The sequence below is a fragment of the Oncorhynchus kisutch genome, unplaced genomic scaffold (genome assembly GCF_002021735.2).
Source record: "Oncorhynchus kisutch isolate 150728-3 unplaced genomic scaffold, Okis_V2 Okis05a-Okis16b_hom, whole genome shotgun sequence".
Classification (NCBI taxonomy): Eukaryota; Metazoa; Chordata; class Actinopteri; order Salmoniformes; family Salmonidae; genus Oncorhynchus; species Oncorhynchus kisutch.
The window spans coordinates 3,452,262-3,474,844 of NW_022261982.1; the positions used below are offsets into that span (position 1 = coordinate 3,452,262).

Sequence of the window (22,583 nt, forward strand, 5' to 3'; positions counted from 1 at the left end):
TGACATAAATTCATAAAGTCTTCATAAGCACTACAAAGGGTCATGTGACAGGTCTGACTGTACGTCTGGTTCTTTACCAAATGTGGCATAACCTTTTTTCTACCCGTTTATATAGCATCACATTGACTTATGGAGGACTTATGAAGCATCTATAGGGCTTCATTATGCCTTAAAGGCTATACCAGGTTTTATGTGGGACCTACATATTTTAGTGGTCATACCCTGCCTCTTAACCTGAGACCGAGCAGCAGGTCATGGTCTCATGTTGAAACTAGATGAATACATTTGGATTGAACCCGTTCGTAACATTATCAGTCCGAAACAAGATAACAGCAGTGGGAGGTTTAGCTAATTGTGCGCTATATACTATATATCCACTAGAGGGCACTCTAGATCCGCTTCTGGTAATTAACCCTTTAAGTACCCCCTACAGCGGTTAACTCTGTAGTGGTGGTTCTAATATAAGCAACTTTAAGGTGGTCCACCTGTATTTATATCGTTTTCAGATCTCTAATCTTGGTCCTCTGATGTCAGTTAAGCACATTCTTCAGACACATACTCGTTTACCTGTAGAAGTATGTGAAATATCCAACTTCCTCCTGAGAGCAGAACAGGGAATTGAGACATCAGACCGAGAATGTCACTGACATCAGACATGAGAATAACAGGAGGAAGTTGTCCCCCCTGATACCCCTACCCCTGTCATGGTGCTTGTATATTACGAACACACACACACAAACACGCACACACACCCCAGCTAGACTTTATTGATTGCCTTATGATGAGGGGGATGAAAAATAAATGTTAATGGCAAGTTTTCTGCTCAAAATCTTTTCAGGTATTGTTTTTCTCTTCTTCTACACATCCTCCTCAGTGTCAGAGGTCAGGGGTCAGCCACACAGTTTACTGTCGGTATAAGTCTACACATCCTCCTCAGTGTCAGGGGTCAGCCACACAGTCTGCTGTAGGTGTAGCTCTACACATTCTCCCCTCCTCAGTGTCAGGGGTCAGCCAAAAAAGTCTGGGTGTTGTTGTAGGTGTAGCACTTGGTGGGTGCTTCTACACCTGCACTGCTTGCTGTTTGGGGTTTTAGGTTGGTTTCTGTACAGCACTTTGAGATATCAGCTGATGTACGAAGGGCTATATAAATAAATTTGCACATACCAATCACATGTATTTATAAAGCCCTTTTTATATCAGCAGATGTCACAAAATGCTTCTACAGAAACCAACCTAAAACCCCATCCACGTGTCTGTCTGTGTGTGGGGGGTGAGCGTGCTATCACAGAGTCAGGCTTCAACAGTTAGTTCCACTCACAGACCACAGAGAGGTGGCGGGAACAACCTACGTCCACCTCATACCACGGGACTGAAGTGGTTGAGACCAGAGAAGTACCACGTGGTCTAAGTTTTGGATCACTGTTTTGAACTGAAATGGCTCATTTCCTGGATTCAGTGGGACGTTGAAACGTTGAGCATGGGGGAGCATGGTCTTGTAGGGGAACAGGTGCTTCCCTCTCTGAGTGTCTTAAATGTCACTGATGTTTTGGTTGGGAAAAAACATATAGGCTCAATAATCAGGTTAACTGTATATGCAGTTCAGACGCAGTTAAACCAAACATAATGCATAGCTTCATCCTAATTCATGTACAGTTCATCATTCGCCGTTCAGAAAATATACATTTATTGAATAATACATGTGAAGCAACAACACATATTTTATAAAAAAGTCTCATTTTAAATAGCCAGTCAATGCCAATCATCATTGCTGTTCTGTTCCAGTACATTCAGTGAGAGAACAGTGTCTTATACAAGCAGCACCATGGAAGGATTAACACTTATTTCAAATGTATTTAACCAGGTTACTCTCGTTGATATAAAAGACATCTATTTTTTCAAGAGAGACCCGGAGACAATGCAGATTGTCAGGTTACTATAAGAGAAAAAAAGAACAGAAATGAAACAAGTCTTGTCAGAGTATGAGGCCTTGTGGGGTTAACTGTGTTCACAATACAGTCTTTATGGTGACCTCACAACATTATCATGTATGTGTTCCGTGCAGCTCAGTTGGTAGAGTGGGGCACAAAAAAAGTTTTTAAAATGTTTGCACTCACAACTGTAAGCCGTTCTGGACAAGAGTGTCTACGTAAATGTGCATGATGGTATTGAGAGGTAAAGTCCCATTACTGGCCTAAACATGCCAGTCAGCTAAACGGTTCCTGTTTTTTAAAATCATGGTGTAAGATGACCAGTGCACCTAGGGTTCACCTCATCTACAATACTGTGCTGCAGGAGTGTCAAACTCATGTCTGCATGTTTTGGGTTTTTCCTTTCAATTAAGTCATAGACAAGCAGGTGAGGGGAGTTCCTTACTAATTAGTGACCTTCATTTATCAATCAACACTGTTAAAATGAAGTACGTTGTAATGCCAAAACTTGTGGTAACTGAGCTGCCACCAACTTGAAGGAGACGAAACCTTAACTTTGCTGGAGTGTTGAAACACATCATCCTGAGATATTTTGAAACATGACACGGTGTGTTGTAACACCACTTAATCAAGTGCTGTGCAACACCTTGCCAGAGACTGGGAGCCCTCACAGAAAAGGTTGAAAACACTAGGTTGGTGTTTCGAGTCCTGTTTAGTACAGAATTAGATCCCTTCTCTTTTGGTGTCATTTCCTCTATTTAAAGCTTCTAAACTCCATTCTGATGTTTTGAATCCTGTCTAGTACAGAATTAGATCCCTTTGTCTGAAGTGCCTTAATGTTTAACATTGTTATGTATTTGATCATTTGCCTTTTATACACCGTTTTGGGCAGGCATTGTCAAGCACAGTGTCCAAATCACCAGCAGTAACTGGAGGTTGAACTGCAAAAATGTGGGATTCTACACTTGCCTCCACCATTAATAATCTCCACCATTAATAATCTCCACCATTAATCATCTCCATCATTAATAATCTCCCCCATTAATAATCTCCCCCATTAATAATCTCCCCCATTAATAATCTCCCCCATTAATAATCTCCCCCATTAATAATCTCCACCATTAATCATCTCCACCATTAATAATCTCCACCATTAATCATCTCCACCATTAATCATCTCCACCATTAATAATCTCCACCATTAATATGTTTGGGGTTTTAGGCTGGGTTTCTGTACAGCACTTTGAGATATCAGCTGATGTACGAAGGGCTATATAAATACATTTGATTTGATTTGATTTGATAATATGTGGGAATGGGTGCTGTCTTCAGTGAACGTCCATTTGCCTGACGGTTTAGATATCATGATCCATTACACTTCATGGCACAAGCTCAATACTAATATAGAAATATACTGGGATTTCATCAAACATGCAGAAATCATTGTGTGAAAAAATCATAAAGTCAAAAAAAAGAAACATGATAGAAAATGCAACGTGATTAAAACCAGACTTCTACTGAGTTCAATCACTCATTTTCTCTCTTTGGTTTTAGTCATGAAAGATACTGACATTTTGAGCAACATGTTAGGTTGGATTTATTCTTACATTAATTTGTTAAAATGAAATGAACAAATCAATGATATGATTGCATACATTTAAAAATATATATTTTTGAGCTATTTACACTTTTTATTGTAAATAGTTATGAAAATGACAGAGAGGATACAGATAGGTGGGAGAAACAGATGATTGAAGGGTTGGAGTGGAGAATTGAACCCCTTTCTTCGGGCTCTGCACAACTTGCATACATTTTTATGAAGTATATGTACAGTGCCTTGAACTTTGCGACCTTTTGCCACATTTCAGGCTTCAAACATAAAGATATAAAACTGTATTTTCTTGTGAAGAATCAACAACAAGTGGGACACAATCATGAAGTGGAATGACATTTATTGGATATTTCAAACTTTTTTAACAAATCAAAAACTGAAAAATTGGGCGTGCAAAATTATTCAGCCCCCTTAAGTTAATACTTTGTAGCGCCACCTTTTGCTGCGATTACAGCTGTAAGTCGCTTGGGGTATATCAGTTTTGCACATCGAGAGACTGACATTTTTTCCCATTCCTCCTTGCAAAACAGCTCGAGCTCAGTGAGGTTGGATGGAGAGCATTTGTGAACAGCAGTTTTCAGTTCTTTCCACAGATTCTCGATTGGATTCAGGTCTGGACTTTGACTTGGCCATTCTAACACCTGGATATGTTTATTTTTGAACCATTCCATTGTAGATTTTGCTTTATGTTTTGGATCATTGTCTTGTTGGAAGACAAATCTCTGTCCTAGTCTCAGGTCTTTTGCAGACTCCATCAGGTTTTCTTCCAGAATGGTCCTGTATTTGGCTCCATCCATCTTCCCATCAATTTTAACCATCTTCCCTGTCCCTGCTGAAGAAAAGCAGGCCCAAACCATGATGCTGCCACCACCATGTTTGACAGTGGGGATGGTGTGTTCAGGGTGATGAGCTGTGTTGCTTTTACGCCAAACATAACGTTTTGCATTGTTGCCAAAAAAGTTCAATTTTGGTTTCATCTGACCAGAGCACCTTCTTCCACATGTTTGGTGTGTCTCCCAGGTGGCTTGTGGCAAACTTTAAACAACACTTTTTATGGATATCTTTAAGAAATGGCTTTCTTCTTGCCACTCTTCCATAAAGGCCAGATTTGTGCAATATACGACTGATTGTGTCCTATGGACAGAGTCTCCTACCTCAGCTGTAGATCTCTGCAGTTCATCCAGAGTGATCATGGGCCTCTTGGCTGCATCTCTGATCAGTCTTCTCCTTGTATGAGCTGAAAGTTTAGAGGGACGGCCAGGTCTTGGTAGATTTGCAGTGGTCTGATACTCCTTCCATTTCAATATTATCGCTTGCACAGTGCTCCTTGGGATGTTTAAAGCTTGGGAAATCTTTTTGTATCCAAATCCGGCTTTAAACTTCTTCACAACAGTATCTCGGACCTGCCTGGTGTGTTCCTTGTTCTTCATGATGCTCTCTGCGCTTTTAACGGACCTCTGAGACTATCACAGTGCAGGTGCATTTATACGGAGACTTGATTACACACAGGTGGATTGTATTTATCATCATTATTCATTTAGGTCAACATTGGATCATTCAGAGATCCTCACTGAACTTCTGGAGAGAGTTTGCTGCACTGAAAGTAAAGGGGCTGAATAATTTTGCACACCCAATTTTTCAGTTTTTGATTTGTTAAAAAAGTTTGAAATATCCAATAAATGTTGTTCCACTTCATGATTGTGTCCCACTTGTTGTTGATTCTTCACAAAAAAATACAGTTTTATATCTTTATGTTTGAAGCCTGAAATGTGGCAAAAGGTCGCAAAGTTCAAGGGGGCCGAATACTTTCGCAAGGCACTGTATTTTTTTGGGGGGGGTCAATTCCCCCCCGAATAATTTCTTACAGTGTGGCTGTGTGGCTGTGTGGGTGAGTGGGTGAGTGGCTGTGTGGGTGAGTGGGTGAGTGGCTGTGTGGGTGAGTGGCTGTGTGGGTGAGTGGCTGTGTGGGTCAGTGGGTGTGTGGCTGTGTGGGTGAGTGGGTGAGTGGGTGTGTGGGTGAGTGGGTGAGTGGCTGTGTGGCTGTGTGGGTGAGTGGCTGTGTGGGTGAGTGGGTGTGTGGCTGTGTGGGTGAGTGGCTGTGTGGGTGAGTGGGTGAGTGGCTGTGTGGGTGAGTGGGTGAGTGGGTGTGTTGGTGAGTGGGTGAGTGGCTGTGTGGGTGAGTGGGTGTGTGGGTGAGTGGGTGTGTGGGTGAGTGGGTGTGTGGGTGAGTGGGTGAGTGGCTGTGTGGGTGAGTGGGTGTGTGGGTGAGTGGGTGAGTGGCTGTGTGGGTGAGTGGGTGTGTGGGTGAGTGGGTGTGTGGCTGTGTGGGTGAGTGGCTGTGTGGGTGAGTGGGTGAGTGGCTGTGTGGGTGAGTGGCTGTGTGGGTGAGTGGGTGAGTGGCTGTGTGGGTGAGTGGGTGTGTGGGTGAGTGGGTGAGTGGGTGTGTGGCTGTGTGGGTGAGTGGGTAAAGTTCCAACAGAATGTACCATCTGACTGCACCTCCGGATTCTAATCTGTCTAAATAAAGCATTGGAAAAAATAAAGGTATCAATATTATTAACAAATATTATCCATAGGTCCTTATCATCAATCAATATTTAGGATTATAAACCATTTGCATTTCTAAACTATTAATTGCATGAGAAACACCGTTTTTGTGTTTTGATGCTGCCTTTTACATGCACTGAAACCACAAAAAGTGTTTTTACAACAATCCCTCTTAAAAACACCAAGTCATGTTGATGAACCACTTTGGGTCTTTCAAAGTACTTCATTTCTGTTTTAAAACACACTCTGCGTATTAAAACACTTTCATTGGGTTTACATTCAAACACCTTCCAAACACCAGAGCTCAGTTTAGCTGCACTATTTTCCATGGTTCTGTTACACAATCATGCACAGTGTTATGAGGCTTTCTATTTTTACAGTGAAGTAGAATGGAGGAACCAAAACCCGCAGACACTCGGCCCTCCGTGGAATGAGTTTGACACCTGAGCTGTACTGTAAAACATCACAGACTCAATCCCACCATGTCGGGTGTTCTTCACGACACTGTGGTCAGCCCTGTGTTTCCTGTTCAAGGCCCTGCATCTTTGTGATGGTTAGGAGATCACAATCACATATAGTAAAGCACACACTCATGTAAGCATATAAACCCTCACATCCTCTAAATGTGGTTACTTGGAAGTCGGGGCAACGTACGTTTTTGGTTTCCCATTTCTTCTGTGAAGGAAGCCATACATTTCCTGACCAGTAAAACAGAAAACTTTCTGGGAATGTCCATTTTTAGCTTGCAGGGAGGTTCTGAGAACGTTTACTATGGTTCCCTGAATGTTTTGGAATTAGTCCACTGCGCCACCAAGATGGAGCTAGCGTTCACAAAACCGTTCATTTTGGTCTATTCAAACAAACCCCATTTCAAAGGAAACAAGCACCCATCACGGTCAACACACCTGAACACACTTAACAAGATAGAGTACAGAGAGAGGTTTGTTGATGTTGAGAATGGAATGTATGTTTTTAAATAACATTCTTAGAATGTAACTAATGTTTGCTTGTGCTTTTTATGGAACGTTTTCTTCATGTTCTGAGAACATGACTTTAAAGTAAAGATTCACCCATTTTGAATGTTGTTTTTGTGTATCTCTGAGTGATGCTCTATCGATTCCCTGGGTCATTTCATGTGTATCTGAGTTATTGCGGTTCAAGCAGGCAGAACTTCGGCCAGTATGATGTAGCATTGTGTTAAAGGGTCTCTGGAAGTTAATAGGAATATGACTTTTAGATCGTTAAAACATCTGTCATACATGTCAGATTCTAATACTGGCCGATGTCTTCTCTCCAATGAGCCATTGATCATATTTTCGCGATATTCCTGCCTTGAGAAATGTGTAATTTAACAGAGGGTCTAACACATTTCTCCTATTTGTCTGCCTCTTCAGTCCAGGGTGCATTGCATGGTGTCGTTTTGACTCCACTCTGTGAGGCATATCAATCTGCAGGTTAAACATGGTGAGATTGTAGACTCCTAAATTGATATTGCATTTTGTTTAGGCAATTATAAAGCTAACTACCTTCTTCACATGCTGATATTGACTTTGGTAGTATTGTGTGTAGCTACGTTTGCTAGCTAGCTACTGGCCAGCAAGCCCATAGAGAGAGCATTGCATTGTGGGTTTTTTAGTCGTCTTGAGCTGCAACAGATTTCCACAATGATTTTCACGTTGCTACCAACCTTATTACAATGACAAAATAAAAAATGTTTTCACAATATTGTTCTCACATATTAGTGTTATGCAACATTGTAAATTATAGTAATGGTTTTGGGTGGATTTCTCTTTTAAATAGAAACATGAGAAAACCTGCAGAAAACATGCTGAAGAATGGTTCTTAGAACATTATGTGCTAGCTGGGTATCCTGCACCATTCCCAGAACATTGTGGGAAGGCTGTGTGCAAAATAATCATAGGACAAACATACTCTCACCAAGGTCTAAGAAATATATGGTTCTCAGAACATTATGTGCTAGCTGGGATAACACATGCACACACACATACAGGAACAGTAGATCAGGCATGAACACACACACACACACACACACACACAGAAAGCTTCTCACTGCATCACAGGATATGTAACCGTGTGCTGCAGCATGTGGGGGTTTTGGTTTGTGTAGCACAGGAAACCTCCTAATCACATCCCAGCACAAGAGGTAAACTGCAAAACACCCTGCACAACGACAGTAACACCTCAACTAAACCCAAGGCCAGGGGATTGTCAACACACAGTGATTTCACTGAAACTGGTTGATTACAGTAAGGAATGGAGAAGAGTAATATTGCAGTGAAAATTATATTATAGTAAATCAAATCTGATTATTTGTTTAAATAGGAAACACGCAAATCACAGAAAACTGCATTAAACAAAACAATCAATCACAGTTACATTCACAGTCAACTGATTTCCACCTAATTACAGTGCAGTGGAATATTTCATGTAGGCCTCAAAAATCAACCTCTGTAAGAAAGTTGTACCCAAAAGGCCATAGTTAAAACTGACATTATCATTGGTGGAAGTTCAAAGTTCGATGCAGCCAGCTGATCTATTTCTGTAATACCACGAAGGGGTATCTGCAGCCCAATATGGCGACCAAAGTATGAGAGAGTGGGTGTATGGATTATTAGCTAATTGGGCAGATTTGTTGCTACTGAATACCGTTTTACGTGGCTGATTGGGCTACAAGAAGAGTCGATAAGCCGGACCAGTGCACCGGGGTTGTATCGACATGCCTGCCGAAGTCCTTCCTACTGGGTATCATGCAGTGGAGGCTCCTCAGAGGAGGAAGGGGAGGAACATCTTCCTCAGTGAATTTCATAAACATTTTAATAGCAAAATATTAAGAAGTAAGCCTTTTTAGATAAAACTAGACTAAATGTATTCAAGTCACCAAATAATTGATTAAAACACACTGTTTTGCAGTGTTGGTCTACAGTAGCCTAAACAGCACCATGGTGTAGCTTTCATTCATAGTCTAGGTTGAGGAAACCTCATGATGAGTATAGGGAAGATTTGACTATCATGTAGTAGCCTAAACCTATCGATGTTACATTGAACTGGGTGAATGGAATATGAATGACAGTCATCCAATAAGCTGTAACAGAAATAAGGCCATGCTCATCCCTCATCGGGGCTCCCGAGTGGCGCAGCGGTCTAAGGCGCTGCATCTCCATGCTTGAGGCGTCACCACAGACACCCTGGTTCAATTCCAGGCTGTATCACAACTGGAGGTGATTGGGAGTCCCATAGGGAGGTGCACAATAGGCCCAGCGTCGTCCGGTTTTGGCCGGTGCAGGCCATCATTGTAAATAAGAATTTGTTCTTAACTGACTTGCCAGGTTAAATAAAGGTTAAAATAATAAGAATCTTAAATGGCACCGATTGCCACTGGTATCGTGGTCATGTTGCAGGCGGCAGCTAACGTGGCAATGTTTTCTCTCAAATTATTTTATTTAAAAGACACAAGAAGTAACTAATATTGATAACCATCTTGATACATACAGTACATACAGTCTACTACTCAATGGAGAGGGCACGCATGAAAAACAAGAACACAGGACCCAGTACCGTTCGCTCTCGTATGACAGGCACTACTGTCCAGCAACGGTGTGGGAAGTAGCTACCTAGTCAATATGAGGGTGACAGTCACAGTAATATATCAGGGTGGCAGTCACAGTAATATATCAGAGTGACAGTCACAGTAATATGAGGGTGACAGTCACAGTAATATATCAGAGTGACAGTCACAGTAATATATCAGTGACAGTCACAGTAATATATCAGGGTGGTAGTCACAGTAATATATCAGGGTGGCAGTCACAGTAATAAATCAGTGTGACAGTCACAGTCACAGTAATATATTAGGGTGACAGTCACAGTAATAAATCAGAGTGACAGTCACAGTAATATATCAGGTTGACAGTCACAGTAATATATCAGTGTGACAGTCACAGTAATATATCAGAGTGACAGTCACAGTAATATATCAGAGTGACAGTCACAGTAATATATCAGGGTGGTAGTCACAGTAATATATCAGGGTGGCAGTCACAGTAATATATCAGTGTGACAGTCACAGTAATATATCAGAGTGACAGTCACAGTAATATGAGGGTGACAGTCACAGTAATATATCAGGGTGGCAGTCACAGTAATATATCAGAGTGACAGTCACAGTAATATATCAGGGTGACAGTCACAGTAATATATCATGGTGACAGTCACAGTAATATATCAGGGTGGCAGTCACAGTAATATATCAGGGTGACAGTCACAGTAATATATCAGGGTGACAGTCACAGTAATATATCAGGGTGGCAGTCACAGGAATATATCAGGGTGACAGTCACAGTAATATATCAGGGTGACAGTCACAGTAGGAACATGCGTACAACCCATAAAGCAACAGTACACCCATCATCAATACTGTTTTATTTAATATTTAGGGCACTAGGCAAGTCAGTTAAGAACGCATTCTTATTTACAATGATGGCCTAGGAACAGTGGGTTAACTGCCTTGTTCAGGGGCAGAACAACAGATTTTGACCTTGTCAGCTCTGGGATTTGATCTAGCAACCTTTCAGATACTGACCCAACGCAAGGCTAGCTGCCGCCCCAATAAACAATCTTCAGTTTTAAACCGGAAAATGTACAATTATTCATGTAATTCTAACACTCAGACTCATCCTCTGGCTTAAAAATAGATGTCCCATCTCTCGCAGTATGGTAGCTCAATGTGAGGTACACTCATAGAAAGAAAGGGTTCCAAAAGGGTTTTACGGCTGTCCCCATAGGAGTACCCTTTTTGGTTCTAGGTAGAGCTCTTTTGGATTCCATGCAGACCCCTCTGTGGAAAGGGTTCTTCATGGAACCCAGAAGGGTTCTACCTGGAACCAAAGGGGGTTCTTCAAAGGGTTCTCTTATGAGGACAGACAAATAACCCTTTTTGGTTGATGATAGCACCTAGTTGTGTGTCACAGTCTGGTTGAGTGGCAAGAAACAGAAGAGAAAAAAATCCAGCTCAATCAAAACCGTCTAACCTATAGCAGACGATTTGACACACCCATTTCTTTCCACACACCTACTACTTCCCTTTTGACACACCCATTCCTTTCCACACACCTACTACTTCCCTTTTGACACACCCATTCCTTTCCACACACCTACTACTTCCCTTTTGACACACCCATTCCTTTCCACACACCTACTACTTCCCTTTTGACACACCCATTCCTTTCCACACACCTACTACTTCCCTTTTGACACACCCATTCCTTTCCACACACCTACTACTTCCCTTTTGACACACCCATTCCTTTCCACACACCTACTACTTCCCTTTTGACACACCCATTCCTTTCCACACACCTACTACTTCCCTTTTGACACACCCATTCCTTTCCACACACCTACTACTTCCCTTTTGACACACCCATTCCTTTCCACACACCTACTACTTCCCTTTTGACACACCCATTCCTTTCCACACACCTACTACTTCCCCTTTGACACACCCATTCCTTTTCACATACCCACTACTTCCCTTTTGACACACCCATTCGCCCATACTCCGGTCGCCATTTTGGGACGCAGTGACCCCCTTCTCGTAATCAGGGAGAAACAAAGACCAGTAGGACTGTGACCCTCTGGGAAGAGGAGTTTTACTTCCTGGTTCCAGGGCTCAGGACACTCGTATGGCTGCGTACTCTGAGCCCTCTACCTGAGGCTGTGCAGGGCGCGCAGCGGCTCGAGGCTTTACCTGATGGTTTAGCGCTGCGTACATGATATCACTCTCTTCCTCTTTCTCCTTCCCGTTGCTATAGGTATTGTCCGTGTCCACCGGGACAGCTACCTGATTGGCTGCAGCTTGGCCGGGTGCCGGATGAGTGCGACGTGGGCCCCTGGCAGGTGCGTTGTCATAGATACAGTCCGGCGGTGGGGTGGGCTGGGCTTGTGCCTGGGCTTGGGGCCGGGCTTGGAGCCGGTCCTGGGATTGGTGGGATCGGATGCTTCCTCTGTGGTGGGATTGTGGGTTGGGTCGTGGGAATGCTTGCTGGGTCATTGGTATAGCCATATACTGCAACAACAAGTAAGCTACTTTAATACTCTGTGTATTTGCAACCCCCACCCTTGATTATAGTGGGCTACACCTGTGTCATGACGTTGCCCTGTTGGGTGAGGTTTATGACCCCCCCATAAATACCTTTCCCCCCTTTTCTCTCCCCTCTACAGAATGGACTCTTGGAAAGCCCTTTGTTAACGTAGAGAGAGTATGGTAACATCAAAAGGTTGGGGAATTTAACAATATTTCTGTAATCCAACCAGTTGAAAGTACTTAAAGACCATGATGTCAGATCAGTTGTTGTCTGGGACATTATTACTGATGACAGGACAACATAAATTGTATCTTGAAAGTCTACACATTCTAGTCTAGACATTAGATTCACATGGAATTGTTGTGCAATTTAAATGTTTAAATATGGAACTGTGTGAGAGAATATTAAATGTAATTTTAGCCTTCTAAATGAGAGAATTGTTTTCAAGTCATTTTATTCTCACTCAGTGGCCACGCCCAAGTGAACAGTCATTGGTTGGAGCGGGATGAAACACACCAGTATAAAGCCCCCGTGACCTAATTCATGTCAGACTAAGCAAACCCCAGTGTGCGCTGTGGTTGCGAATGGCTGAATATTCACTCTACATAACGAAATTTACATGAGGCAAGATCATGTGGAGGTGACGATCACCACGCTGGAAGGAGGAATTTCGACTAGACCAGCCAGAATACAGCACGAGCTGATTATGGCAACTTGGTATGAACTTTGAACTCCTATTCACTATAGAATAAGTGAGAAATTCTGTACGTCAACTTATCAGCTGCAGCTGTAAACGTACGTGGCCTAGGAAAGGACAGACGATCTCCTGAGAACGACAGGCTACTTCAACGTATCCGCTCTACAACACTACGACCAGAAAGATTCTTCAAAGGACAATGGCGATATCTGCTGGGCAAACCAGTCTTCCATCTTCAAACCATCTATCGAATGGTTCAGTGTAAATATATATCTTGCATTTTCAATTTCCGGATGGATGATTATTAGAATGCATAAGATTCTATATTTACGGTAGCATAGCTTCTCAAGGTCCGATAGAGACCCAATCCCCTTTGTCCCTCAGTTATCCCGCTCTCATTCAAACTCAACCCCCTTTCTTTGGGTAACCAGCCGTCATATCGGTTTCATCCGCTAGGGACTTTTGCTTTTATGACATGATTAGTAATCAACGTATGATCTATCCTGTGTATATGTAATTCTGTGTGAGTATTTAGGTATTTAGAAAATAATTAAGCTAGGGTTCGTGCAGATAACCAAGAATTTTACGACATTCAGATGAGACTAAATAAGGTGATGATTAATAATTGACTGCTATTGATTATAAAAGATCTGAAGATCTTTAAGAGTTTATTCGGAAAAGAGCAACTCTATAAACACTCTTCCGTGGTGCCCCAGGTTATTAACGAGTTAATTATTGCATGGCTTAATTCAATCAATGTAATCAAACGTTAGGTAATCGATTTGATAAAATAGCCTGTCATATAATTTAATCAGTCAGAGACACAACACCTGGGACTGACAGACAAGGAGTGCACCAAAAGACTCCACCATGTTACATACTGTAAACACATTAAAGACCATCCAGAATCTGTACTAATAGTACTAATACAGGACTAAATGAAAGTTAGATGTGTAGTGTATATCGGTTTGACCTGGTTCTCTGTTTGGTCCTCATTCCTTGACTTCCTGGCCGGACAGGCACCTGCAATTAAGGGAATCATGAACAAAACATTAAAATGAAAAGTAATGTATTAATGTGCTATGGCCATCATTAGATTCTATTAATGTGCTATGGTCATCATCAGTCTGTATTAATGTACTATGGTCATCATTAGGCTGTATTAATGTGCTATGGCCATCATCAGTCTGTATTAATGTACTATGGTCATCATTAGTCTGTATTAATGTACTATGGTCATCATCAGTCTGTATTAATGTACTATGGTCATCATTAGTCTGTATTAATGTACTATGGTCATCATTAGGCTGTATTAATGTGCTATGGCCATCATTAGTCTGTATTAATGTTCTATGGTCATCATTAGTCTGTATTAATGTGCTATGGTCAGCCATCATTAGTCTGTATTAATGTGTTATGGTCACAATTTTTTATTATTCTTTTTTTTTCACCTTTATTTAACCAGGTAGGCTAGTTGAGAACAAGTTCTCATTTACAACTGCGACCTGGCCAAGATAAAGCAAAGCAGTGTGACAGAAACAACACAGAGTTACACATGGAGTAAACAAACATACAGTCAATAACACAATAGAAAAAAAAGAAAGTCTATATACAGTGTGTGCAAATGGCGTGAGGTGATAAGGCAATAAATAGGCCATAGTAGCGACATAATTACAATTTAGCAAATTAACACTGGAGTGATAGATGAGCAGATGATGTGCAAGTAGAAATACTGGTGTGCAAAAGAGCAGAAAAATAAATAAAAATTATATCGGGATGAGGTAGGTAGATTGGGTGGGCTATTTACAGATGGGCTATGTACAGCTGCAGCGATCGGTTAGCTGCTCAGATAGCTGATGTTTAAAGTTAGTGAGGGAAATACAAGTCTCCAGCTTCAGCGATTTTTGCAATTCGTTCCAGTCACTGGCAGCAGAGAACTGGAAGGAAAGGCGGCCAAAGGAGGTGTTGGCTTTGGGGATGACCAGTGAGATATACCTACTGGAGCACGTGCTACGGGTGGGTGTTGTTATCATGACCAGTGAGCTGAGCTAAGGCGGAGCTTTACCTAGCATAGACTTGTAGATGACCTGGAGCCAGTGGGTCTGGCGATGAATATGTAGCGAGGGCCAGCCGACTACAGCATACAGGTCGCAGTGGTGGGTGGTATAAGGGGCTTTGGTAGCAAAACGGATGGCACTGTGATAGACTGCCTCCAGTTTGCTGAGTAGAGTATTGGAAGCTATTTTGTAAATGACATCCCCGAAGTCGAGGTTCGGTAGGATAGTCAGTTTTACGAGGGAATGTTTGTTGCGAAATAGGAAGCCGATTCTAGATTTGATTTTGGATTGGAGATGTTTAATATGAGTCTGGAAGGAGACTTTACCGTCTAGTCAGACACCTAGGTATTTGTAGTTGTCCACATACACAAGTCAGAACCGTCCAGAGTAGTCCAGAGTAGTTAAGAGCAGTTGAAGCTCGTTTGGAGGTTAGCTAACACAGTGTCCAAAGAAGGGCCAGATGTATACAGAATGGTGTCGTCTGCGTAGAGGTGAATCAGGGAATCACCAGAAGCAAGAGTGACATTGTTGATATATACAGAGAAGAGAGTCAGCCCGAGAATTGAACCCTGTGGTACCCCCATAGAGACTGCCAGAGATCTGGAAAACAGGCCCTCTGACTTGGCACACTGAACTCTATCTGCGAAGTAGTTGGTGAACCAGGCGAAGCAGTCATTTGAGAAACCAAGGCTGTTGAGTCTGCCGATAAGAATATGGTGATTGACAGAGTCGAAAGCCTTGGCCAGGACGATGAAGACGGCTGCACAGTACTGTCTTTTATCGATGGCAGTTATGATATCGTTTAGTACCTTGAGCGTGGCTGAGGTGCACCCGTGACCAGCTCGGAAACCGGATTGCACAGCGGAGAAGGTATGGTGGAATTCGTAATGGTCAGTGATCTGTTAATTAGCTTGGCTTTCGAAGACTTTAGAAAAGCAGGGCAGGATGGATATAGGTCTATAACAGTTTGTGTCTAGAGTGTCACCCCCTTTGAAGAGGGGGATGACCATGGCAGCTTTCCAATCTTTAGGGATCTCAGACGATACGAAAGAGAGGTTGAACAGACTGGTAATTGGGGTTGCAACAATGGCAGCGGGTAATTTTAGAAAGAGAGGGTCTAGATTGTCTAGCCCAGCTGATTAGTATGGGTCCAGGTTTTACAGCTCTTTCAGAGCATCTGGATTTGGATGATCATTAGTCTGTATTAATATACTAAGGAAATCGTGAGCATCTTACCTTTACAACCATGCATTGAGAGCATGGATATGGTTATCACCACGATGACAAACACCATAATCCCAGCCGAGGAGTAAACATAAGGCCACACCCACTCCAGGAAGCTGTCACTCTGACTCACTGTACTGTCTATAAGAAAAAGAGGCCTGATTTCCACTATGAACAAGGAGGAAATGTCCCCCCACCCCACATTTGAATTTATAAAAGCTATAGGCCAAAAAATATACAAATACAGGAAATTAGTTTAACAGCTAAATAATTCTGCCTAATTACACACATGCAGACACACATATTTTAAATCAAAATGATGCTCCTGAAGAGGTTTGACTCAACATGGATACTAGGTTACTAGTTTTAACTGGCTGTTTGGGTGTTATTGGTTACCACAGTGTTTCAGAGCTAGGTGTGACATAGCATTGTGTTGTGGTGTGCCTTGATGTACATTCATACTGCAGCACCTGTCTGTTCAGTGTGCAATGCATGCTAAGCTATGAAGTCAAAATCTCCTCTTACTTGTTTCATTGTTCTGATATAAATCTGTGGTGTCTTCAATTCTCTCTGAAATACATAACAATTGACACCCATCACAGGGTGTTTGCTTCTATGAATGGGAAAAATAACTAAATGTTTGACTGGTTAAACATTTCAAACTGAGAAAATGTATTAATAGATTGCTCACCTGAGACGATAACATTGATAGAATGACCCACAGCCGTGTGTAATTTACACCTGTATAGACCAGCATCACCTCTGGATATGTTTTTGAAAGTCAGAAATGAGATCCATGTAGTGTTTGTCAAATTTGTCAACTGTTTTTGAATGAGAGTTGTTGTGTTGACAGTATTGCAGTTGTTTGATTCATCAACCTTACACCATAGTGATGGTGGTGGTGGTGAGTTGGAACAGAAAACAGAACAGTTCATCTTCAGTTGTTTCCCAGTTGAAGCTCTCCATACTGTGTTCCGTGTCACTCTAATCTCTGGGAAACAATCAGAACCTTGACCTGCAAAGAATTAAACTGAAGTAAGTCACTGCCTGACCAATAGGTCCCCATAAGATCACCCATCACCTCTATATCAAATCATACTGTCACAGGTGTCGTTGGAAGTAGACCAAACTACAGCGTGGTGAGCGTATATTTTATTTTTAAAGTGTCTCCAACAAACCAAGAAACAACCGTGAAGCTTAAAGGGCTAAGTGCCACAAAGAAAGTTAACTACCAACACTGAAGGAGGGAAAAAGGTCTACCTAAGTATGATTCCCAATCAGAGAGAACGATAGACAGCTGTCCCTGTTTGAGAACCCGGCCAAAACATAGAAATAAAGAAACATAGAAAACAAAACATAGAATGCCCACATCACACCCTGACCTAACCAAATAGAGAAATAAAACAGCTCTCTAAGGTCAGGGGGTGACACATACACACACACACACAAAATACTAATATTGCAACAATGGCTACAGGGACAGGCCTCAATCTTTCTTTAGCTGGATCCTAGTTGGTTGTAAATACGATTTTTACTAAGATGAGAGGTGATTAAAGATTGCAGACAGGTGAAGGAGATTTTCCCGTTCATCAGAATTTCCCCTTGGTATCAGTGACAGTGACATGTTCATGACTAATAGGAGGGAGAGACACACACAGAGATAAAAAAAAAAAGGACAAAACACATTTCACATCGTGAAGAGTTGGAACTCAATTAGCATAAAACAATGGGACTACAGGTTCTAGGGAACTGAGAATCAACTCCACCTGCACTTATTCAGTGCTGCATCCTGTCTCAGACTAAATAGGACCACCTCATCATACCATGGGGGAACTTAAAGACTTTCAGACTTCATAATCGTCACTAAGGACCTGAGTATATCCAAAATGGTCTCAATTTAACTCAGTATAACTGACCATCAATGACATTCTGAATGTCAATTAGTGGCAAGGAGTGTCAGACTTCCCAGTATCAATGAGAGGACAGTAGAGGTGACAACACGATAGCATCATATACAACTTTACTGTAGGCCTACCACACAATGGCACACAACTCGATTATACCTTCCAACCACACAGGAAAACCACAGTAGGGCTATAATAAAGATCCACTATGCAGAAATCGTTCCACCATTTCCTGGTTGCTAAAAATCGAATAGTTTGTCTAATTTCAGTTAATGTGACGTATAGTGGAGAGAATTATCGTACCATCTAAACCGCTATGAAATATATTTTCCACAACCAAAAAGATTGTATTTTCAGCTGTTTGAAACTGGCGTACAAAACCGAAAGTACAAGAATCAAAAAACTCAACTTAAAAATGGGGAGCATAGAAATACCACACAGAGAACAAATCTATCGCTTATTAGACTTGCTTTCAATGAGAGTGACAGATCTATAACTCACATTTCTATGTGAATTTTGTTGGGTCGCCCAAAAAGTGACATATCACAGCTTTAAAAGAGACCACAGGTATGTTCACACAGAGAGACAGATATAGTATGACTCAGTGTGGTTAATAATAAGCTACTGAGGAAAAATAGGGCCTGTATTTTCATAATTATTAAGTTATAATAAGTTAATATAACAGTGGACAGCAGGTAGTCTATGTCTTGTTTTGCACACTTTGTACAAAATAATAAAATGCAGTACTACAGGATATTTCTTAACGTAGCTCTTTATTAGCTAGCTACAACTGGCATGTTCACGTATCGCCAACCAGGATCAACTGACCATCACCTAACCAACTGGGTGGTCTTAACCAATCATAGCACAGTATGATACAGCGGTAAAATGCATCCAATTATAATTCAGTATGTTTACACATATGAATATTACAGTCTAGCGGCTAAGAGCGTTGGGCCAGTAACCAAAAGGCTGAGCTGACTAGGTAAAATAATTTGTTGATGTGTCCTTGAGCAAGGCACCTATCCCTAATTGCTCCTGTTAGTAGCTCTGGATAAGAGCGTCTGCTAAATCACAAAAAAAGTATAATATAAATTAACTCATGATTGTTGTTGTTGAAATCATATACATTAAAATACATGACACTAGTATTGGTATAACTGAGATGTGCCCAAAAAAACTATTCCAGCTGGGTATCAGTAAGAAATAATATTTCTGTGTAATTATAAAATATTGATGTTGTTGATGGATTCAAAATGCCATTGTGAAATGTGGAGTATTTGCTATTCAGCTGAAACAAAATGGAAGCCAGAAGAGCGATTTGTTTCAACAACAACAACTGGAAAACAGGGAGAATTACATGAACAACATAAATTATTCATCTTTAGGGAGGAAGATCGGGAGGAAATTAAGATGACTTTGAACTAATTTTCCTACCCCGCTAATCTATTATTTTAAGTCCCTTTCTCTTTTTCTACGACCGGATATATTTTTTTCTGTCATCGAGCTCTCACACACACATTTTTTTTTAAAGTGTTTTTTTGCCAGGATGACAAAAACTGGAAGTCTTGAATGTGAGGATGACATTTCAGATATTTACAAAAAAATTCACTCAAAGAGAGTTGTTCTTTTATTTACCAGCAACACTTCTCTTACTGTGTGTTGAAACTGAACCAACCACAATACACTGTAGTTTAATCACATACAAAAAGTTTTTTTCCCCCTGGGTCTAACTTACCATTGGCATCCCGGTGGAAGAGAAGCACAGCCAGGATGCTGAGAGGTAGGCTGGTCCAGGACAAGCAGTCACGGGGCCCCATGGTGACTTGTAGCCCACCGGCCTTCTACAATCAACAGGTTACACCAGAGGTGGTTTAGGAAGACAGCCACAGCATTGGTAGATGATCATCTCTCTGTGTGTTTGTAAGAGTGAGTGAAATACACTGTCTGTTCTCTCTCTCTCTCTCTCTAACTCTCTCTTCCTCAATTTTAAATGTCTATCACATCAGTCTTAACACAGCCCAGCATCAGAGTGTCTCCGTCACTGCTCAAGTGTTTGTGGTAACATTTCTTCCGTTTTACTTCCTTCACCTACTCTCTCTTTCACTCTTTCTCTCCCTCCCCATGTGCTTCATCCTCTCTCATCTACATAAAGTTGGCTGTGGTGAACACTATAGATGAGATTAGGTTTATTAGTCACATGCACAAGGTTGCAGATGTAATAGCAGGGTACAGTGACATTCTTCAGCTCTGAGCTCCAACAGTGCTGGTCAAAGAGAAGTGGATGAAACAATAATAATAATAATAATAATATATACATATTTACAACTGTAACAATTATAAATGTCCATTGGGGGGTGGGGGCAGGGTAAACGTCCGAAGGGGGGGGACACAGGGGTAGCAGGTAGCTGACTAGCTACCTGTACCTATACTGCCCACGTCTGAGTGATGGAAGCAGGGAGAACAGGACGTGGCTCGGGTGGCTAAGGTCTTCTTATCACATACGACACCTGGTGTTGTAGGTGTCCTGGAGGGCAGGCAGCGTACACCCAATGGTGCGTTCGGCTGAGCGTACCACCTTCTGTAGAGCCTTGCAGGCTGTGATCTAGCCGACAGTATGCTCTCGATGGTGCTCCTGTAGAACACTGTAAGGGCCCTCGGGAACAGGCAGGATTTCTTCAGCCTCCTGTCAGTGTGGTTTGAAGAGTCGATGTTGTGATTTCACCACGGTGTCAGTGTGGGTTGAAGAGTCACTGTCATACTTTCATCACCAGGGTGTCCGTGTGGGTTGAAGAGTCACTGTTGTGCCTTCTTTACCAAGGTGTCTGTGTGGGTTGAAAAGTCTCTCTTGTGCCTTCATCACCAGGGTGTCCATGTGGGTTGAAGAGTCTCTGTCGTGCCTTCTTTACCAAGGTGTCCGTGTGGGTTGAAAAGTCTCTGTTGTGCCTTCATCACCAGGGTGTCCATGTGGGTTGAAGAGTCTCTGTCGTGCCTTCTTTACCAAGGTGTCCGTGTGGGTTGAAAAGTCTCTGTTGTGCCTTCATCACCAAGGTGTCAGTGTGGGTTGAAGAGTCTCTGTCGTGCCTTCTTCACCAAGGTGTCAGTGTGGGTTGAAGAGTCTCTGTCGTGCCTTCTTTACCAAGGTGTCAGTGTGGGTTGAAGAGTCTCTGTCGTGCCTTCTTCACCAGGGTGTCCATGTGGGTTGAAGAGTCTCTGTCGTGCCTTCTTTACCAAGGTGTCCATGTGGGTTGAAGAGTCTCTGTTGTGCCTTCTTTACCAAGGTGTCAGTGTGGGTTGAAGAGTCTCTGTCGTGCCTTCTTCACCACCAGGGTGTCCGTGTGGGTTGAAGAGTCTCTGTCGTGCCTTCTTTACCAAGTTGTCAGTGTGGGTTGAAGAGTCTCTGTCGTGCCTTCTTCATCACCAGGGTGTCCGTGTGGGTTGAAGAGTCTCTGTCGTGCCTTCTTTACCAAGGTGTCAGTGTGGGTTGAAGAGTCTCTGTCGTGCCTTCTTCATCACCAGGGTGTCCGTGTGGGTTGAAGAGTCTCTGTCGTGCCTTCTTTACCAAGGTGTCCATGTGGGTTGAAGAGTCTCTGTTGTGCCTTCTTTACCAAGGTGTCCATGTGGGTTGAAGAGTCTCTGTTGTGCCTTCTTTACCAAGGTGTCAGTGTGGGTTGAAGAGTCTCTGTCGTGCCTTCTTCACCAAGGTGTCCGTGTGGGTTTAAGAGTCTCTGTCGTGCCTTCTTCACCAAGGTGTCAGTGTGGTTAGACCATTTCAGTTCCTCTGAGATGTGTACACCGAGGAACTTAAATCTTTTTGACCCCCTTCACGGTGGCCCTGTTACTATAAATCCACTATGATCATGAACAGATAGATGCAGGATGTGTGACTGGTTATACAGTGAATGAAACAAATGTACATTACAGTAGGCTAAAGTGATACACATTTTAGTAGGCTAAAGTTAAGCACATTATAGTAGGCTAAAGTTAAGCACATTATAGTAGGCTAAAGTGATACACATTAGAGTAGGCTAAAGTTAAGCACATTATAGTAGGCTAAAGTGATACACATTAGAGTAGGCTAAAGTTAAGCACATTATAGTAGGCTAAAGTGATACGCATTATAGTAGGCTAAAGTGATACACAGAGTAGGCTAAAGTTAAGCACATTATAGTAGGCTAAAGTGATACACATTATAGTAGGCTAAAGTGATACACATTAGAGTAGGCTAAAGTTAAGCACATAGTACGCTAAAGTTAAGCACATTATAGTAGGCTAAAGTGATACACATTATAGTAGGCTAAAGTGATACACATTACAGTAGGCTAAAGTGATACACATTACAGTAGGCTAAAGTGATACACATTACAGTAGGCTTAATATCTCATACAATATCTGTCAGATCTCTCTGTGTGAACATACACATAGTCTCTAATATAACCCTGCTGTGGTTTTTCTGTGTGGTTGGAGGGTAATATTGAGTCATGTGCCAACATTGTGTGGTGGCTTTAGG

At 42.0% G+C, this 22,583-nt stretch overlaps 1 protein-coding gene across 2 annotated transcripts; it reads right to left on the reverse strand.

Annotated features, from left to right (window-relative positions):
- Positions 1 to 8,372: 8,372 nt before the first annotated feature.
- Positions 8,373 to 20,327, reverse strand: LOC116352765 (uncharacterized). Of its 2 annotated transcripts, XM_031813286.1 has the most exons (6): positions 19,812 to 20,327; positions 16,861 to 17,184; positions 16,695 to 16,739; positions 16,182 to 16,310; positions 13,862 to 13,911; positions 8,373 to 12,172 (listed from the first exon to the last, which is right to left on the reverse strand). In XM_031813286.1, the coding sequence occupies exons 1-6, from the start codon at positions 19,891 to 19,893 to the stop codon at positions 11,777 to 11,779; spliced, it is 1,026 nt and encodes a 341-aa protein (XP_031669146.1). In that variant the 5' UTR covers positions 19,894 to 20,327; the 3' UTR covers positions 8,373 to 11,776. The 2 variants fall into 2 exon arrangements, with proteins under 2 accessions (XP_031669146.1, XP_031669147.1); XM_031813287.1 differs by lacking the exon at positions 16,695 to 16,739 and having other exon boundaries at positions 11,259 to 12,172; positions 19,812 to 20,004.
- Between the last annotated feature and the right edge of the window lie 2,256 nt (positions 20,328 to 22,583).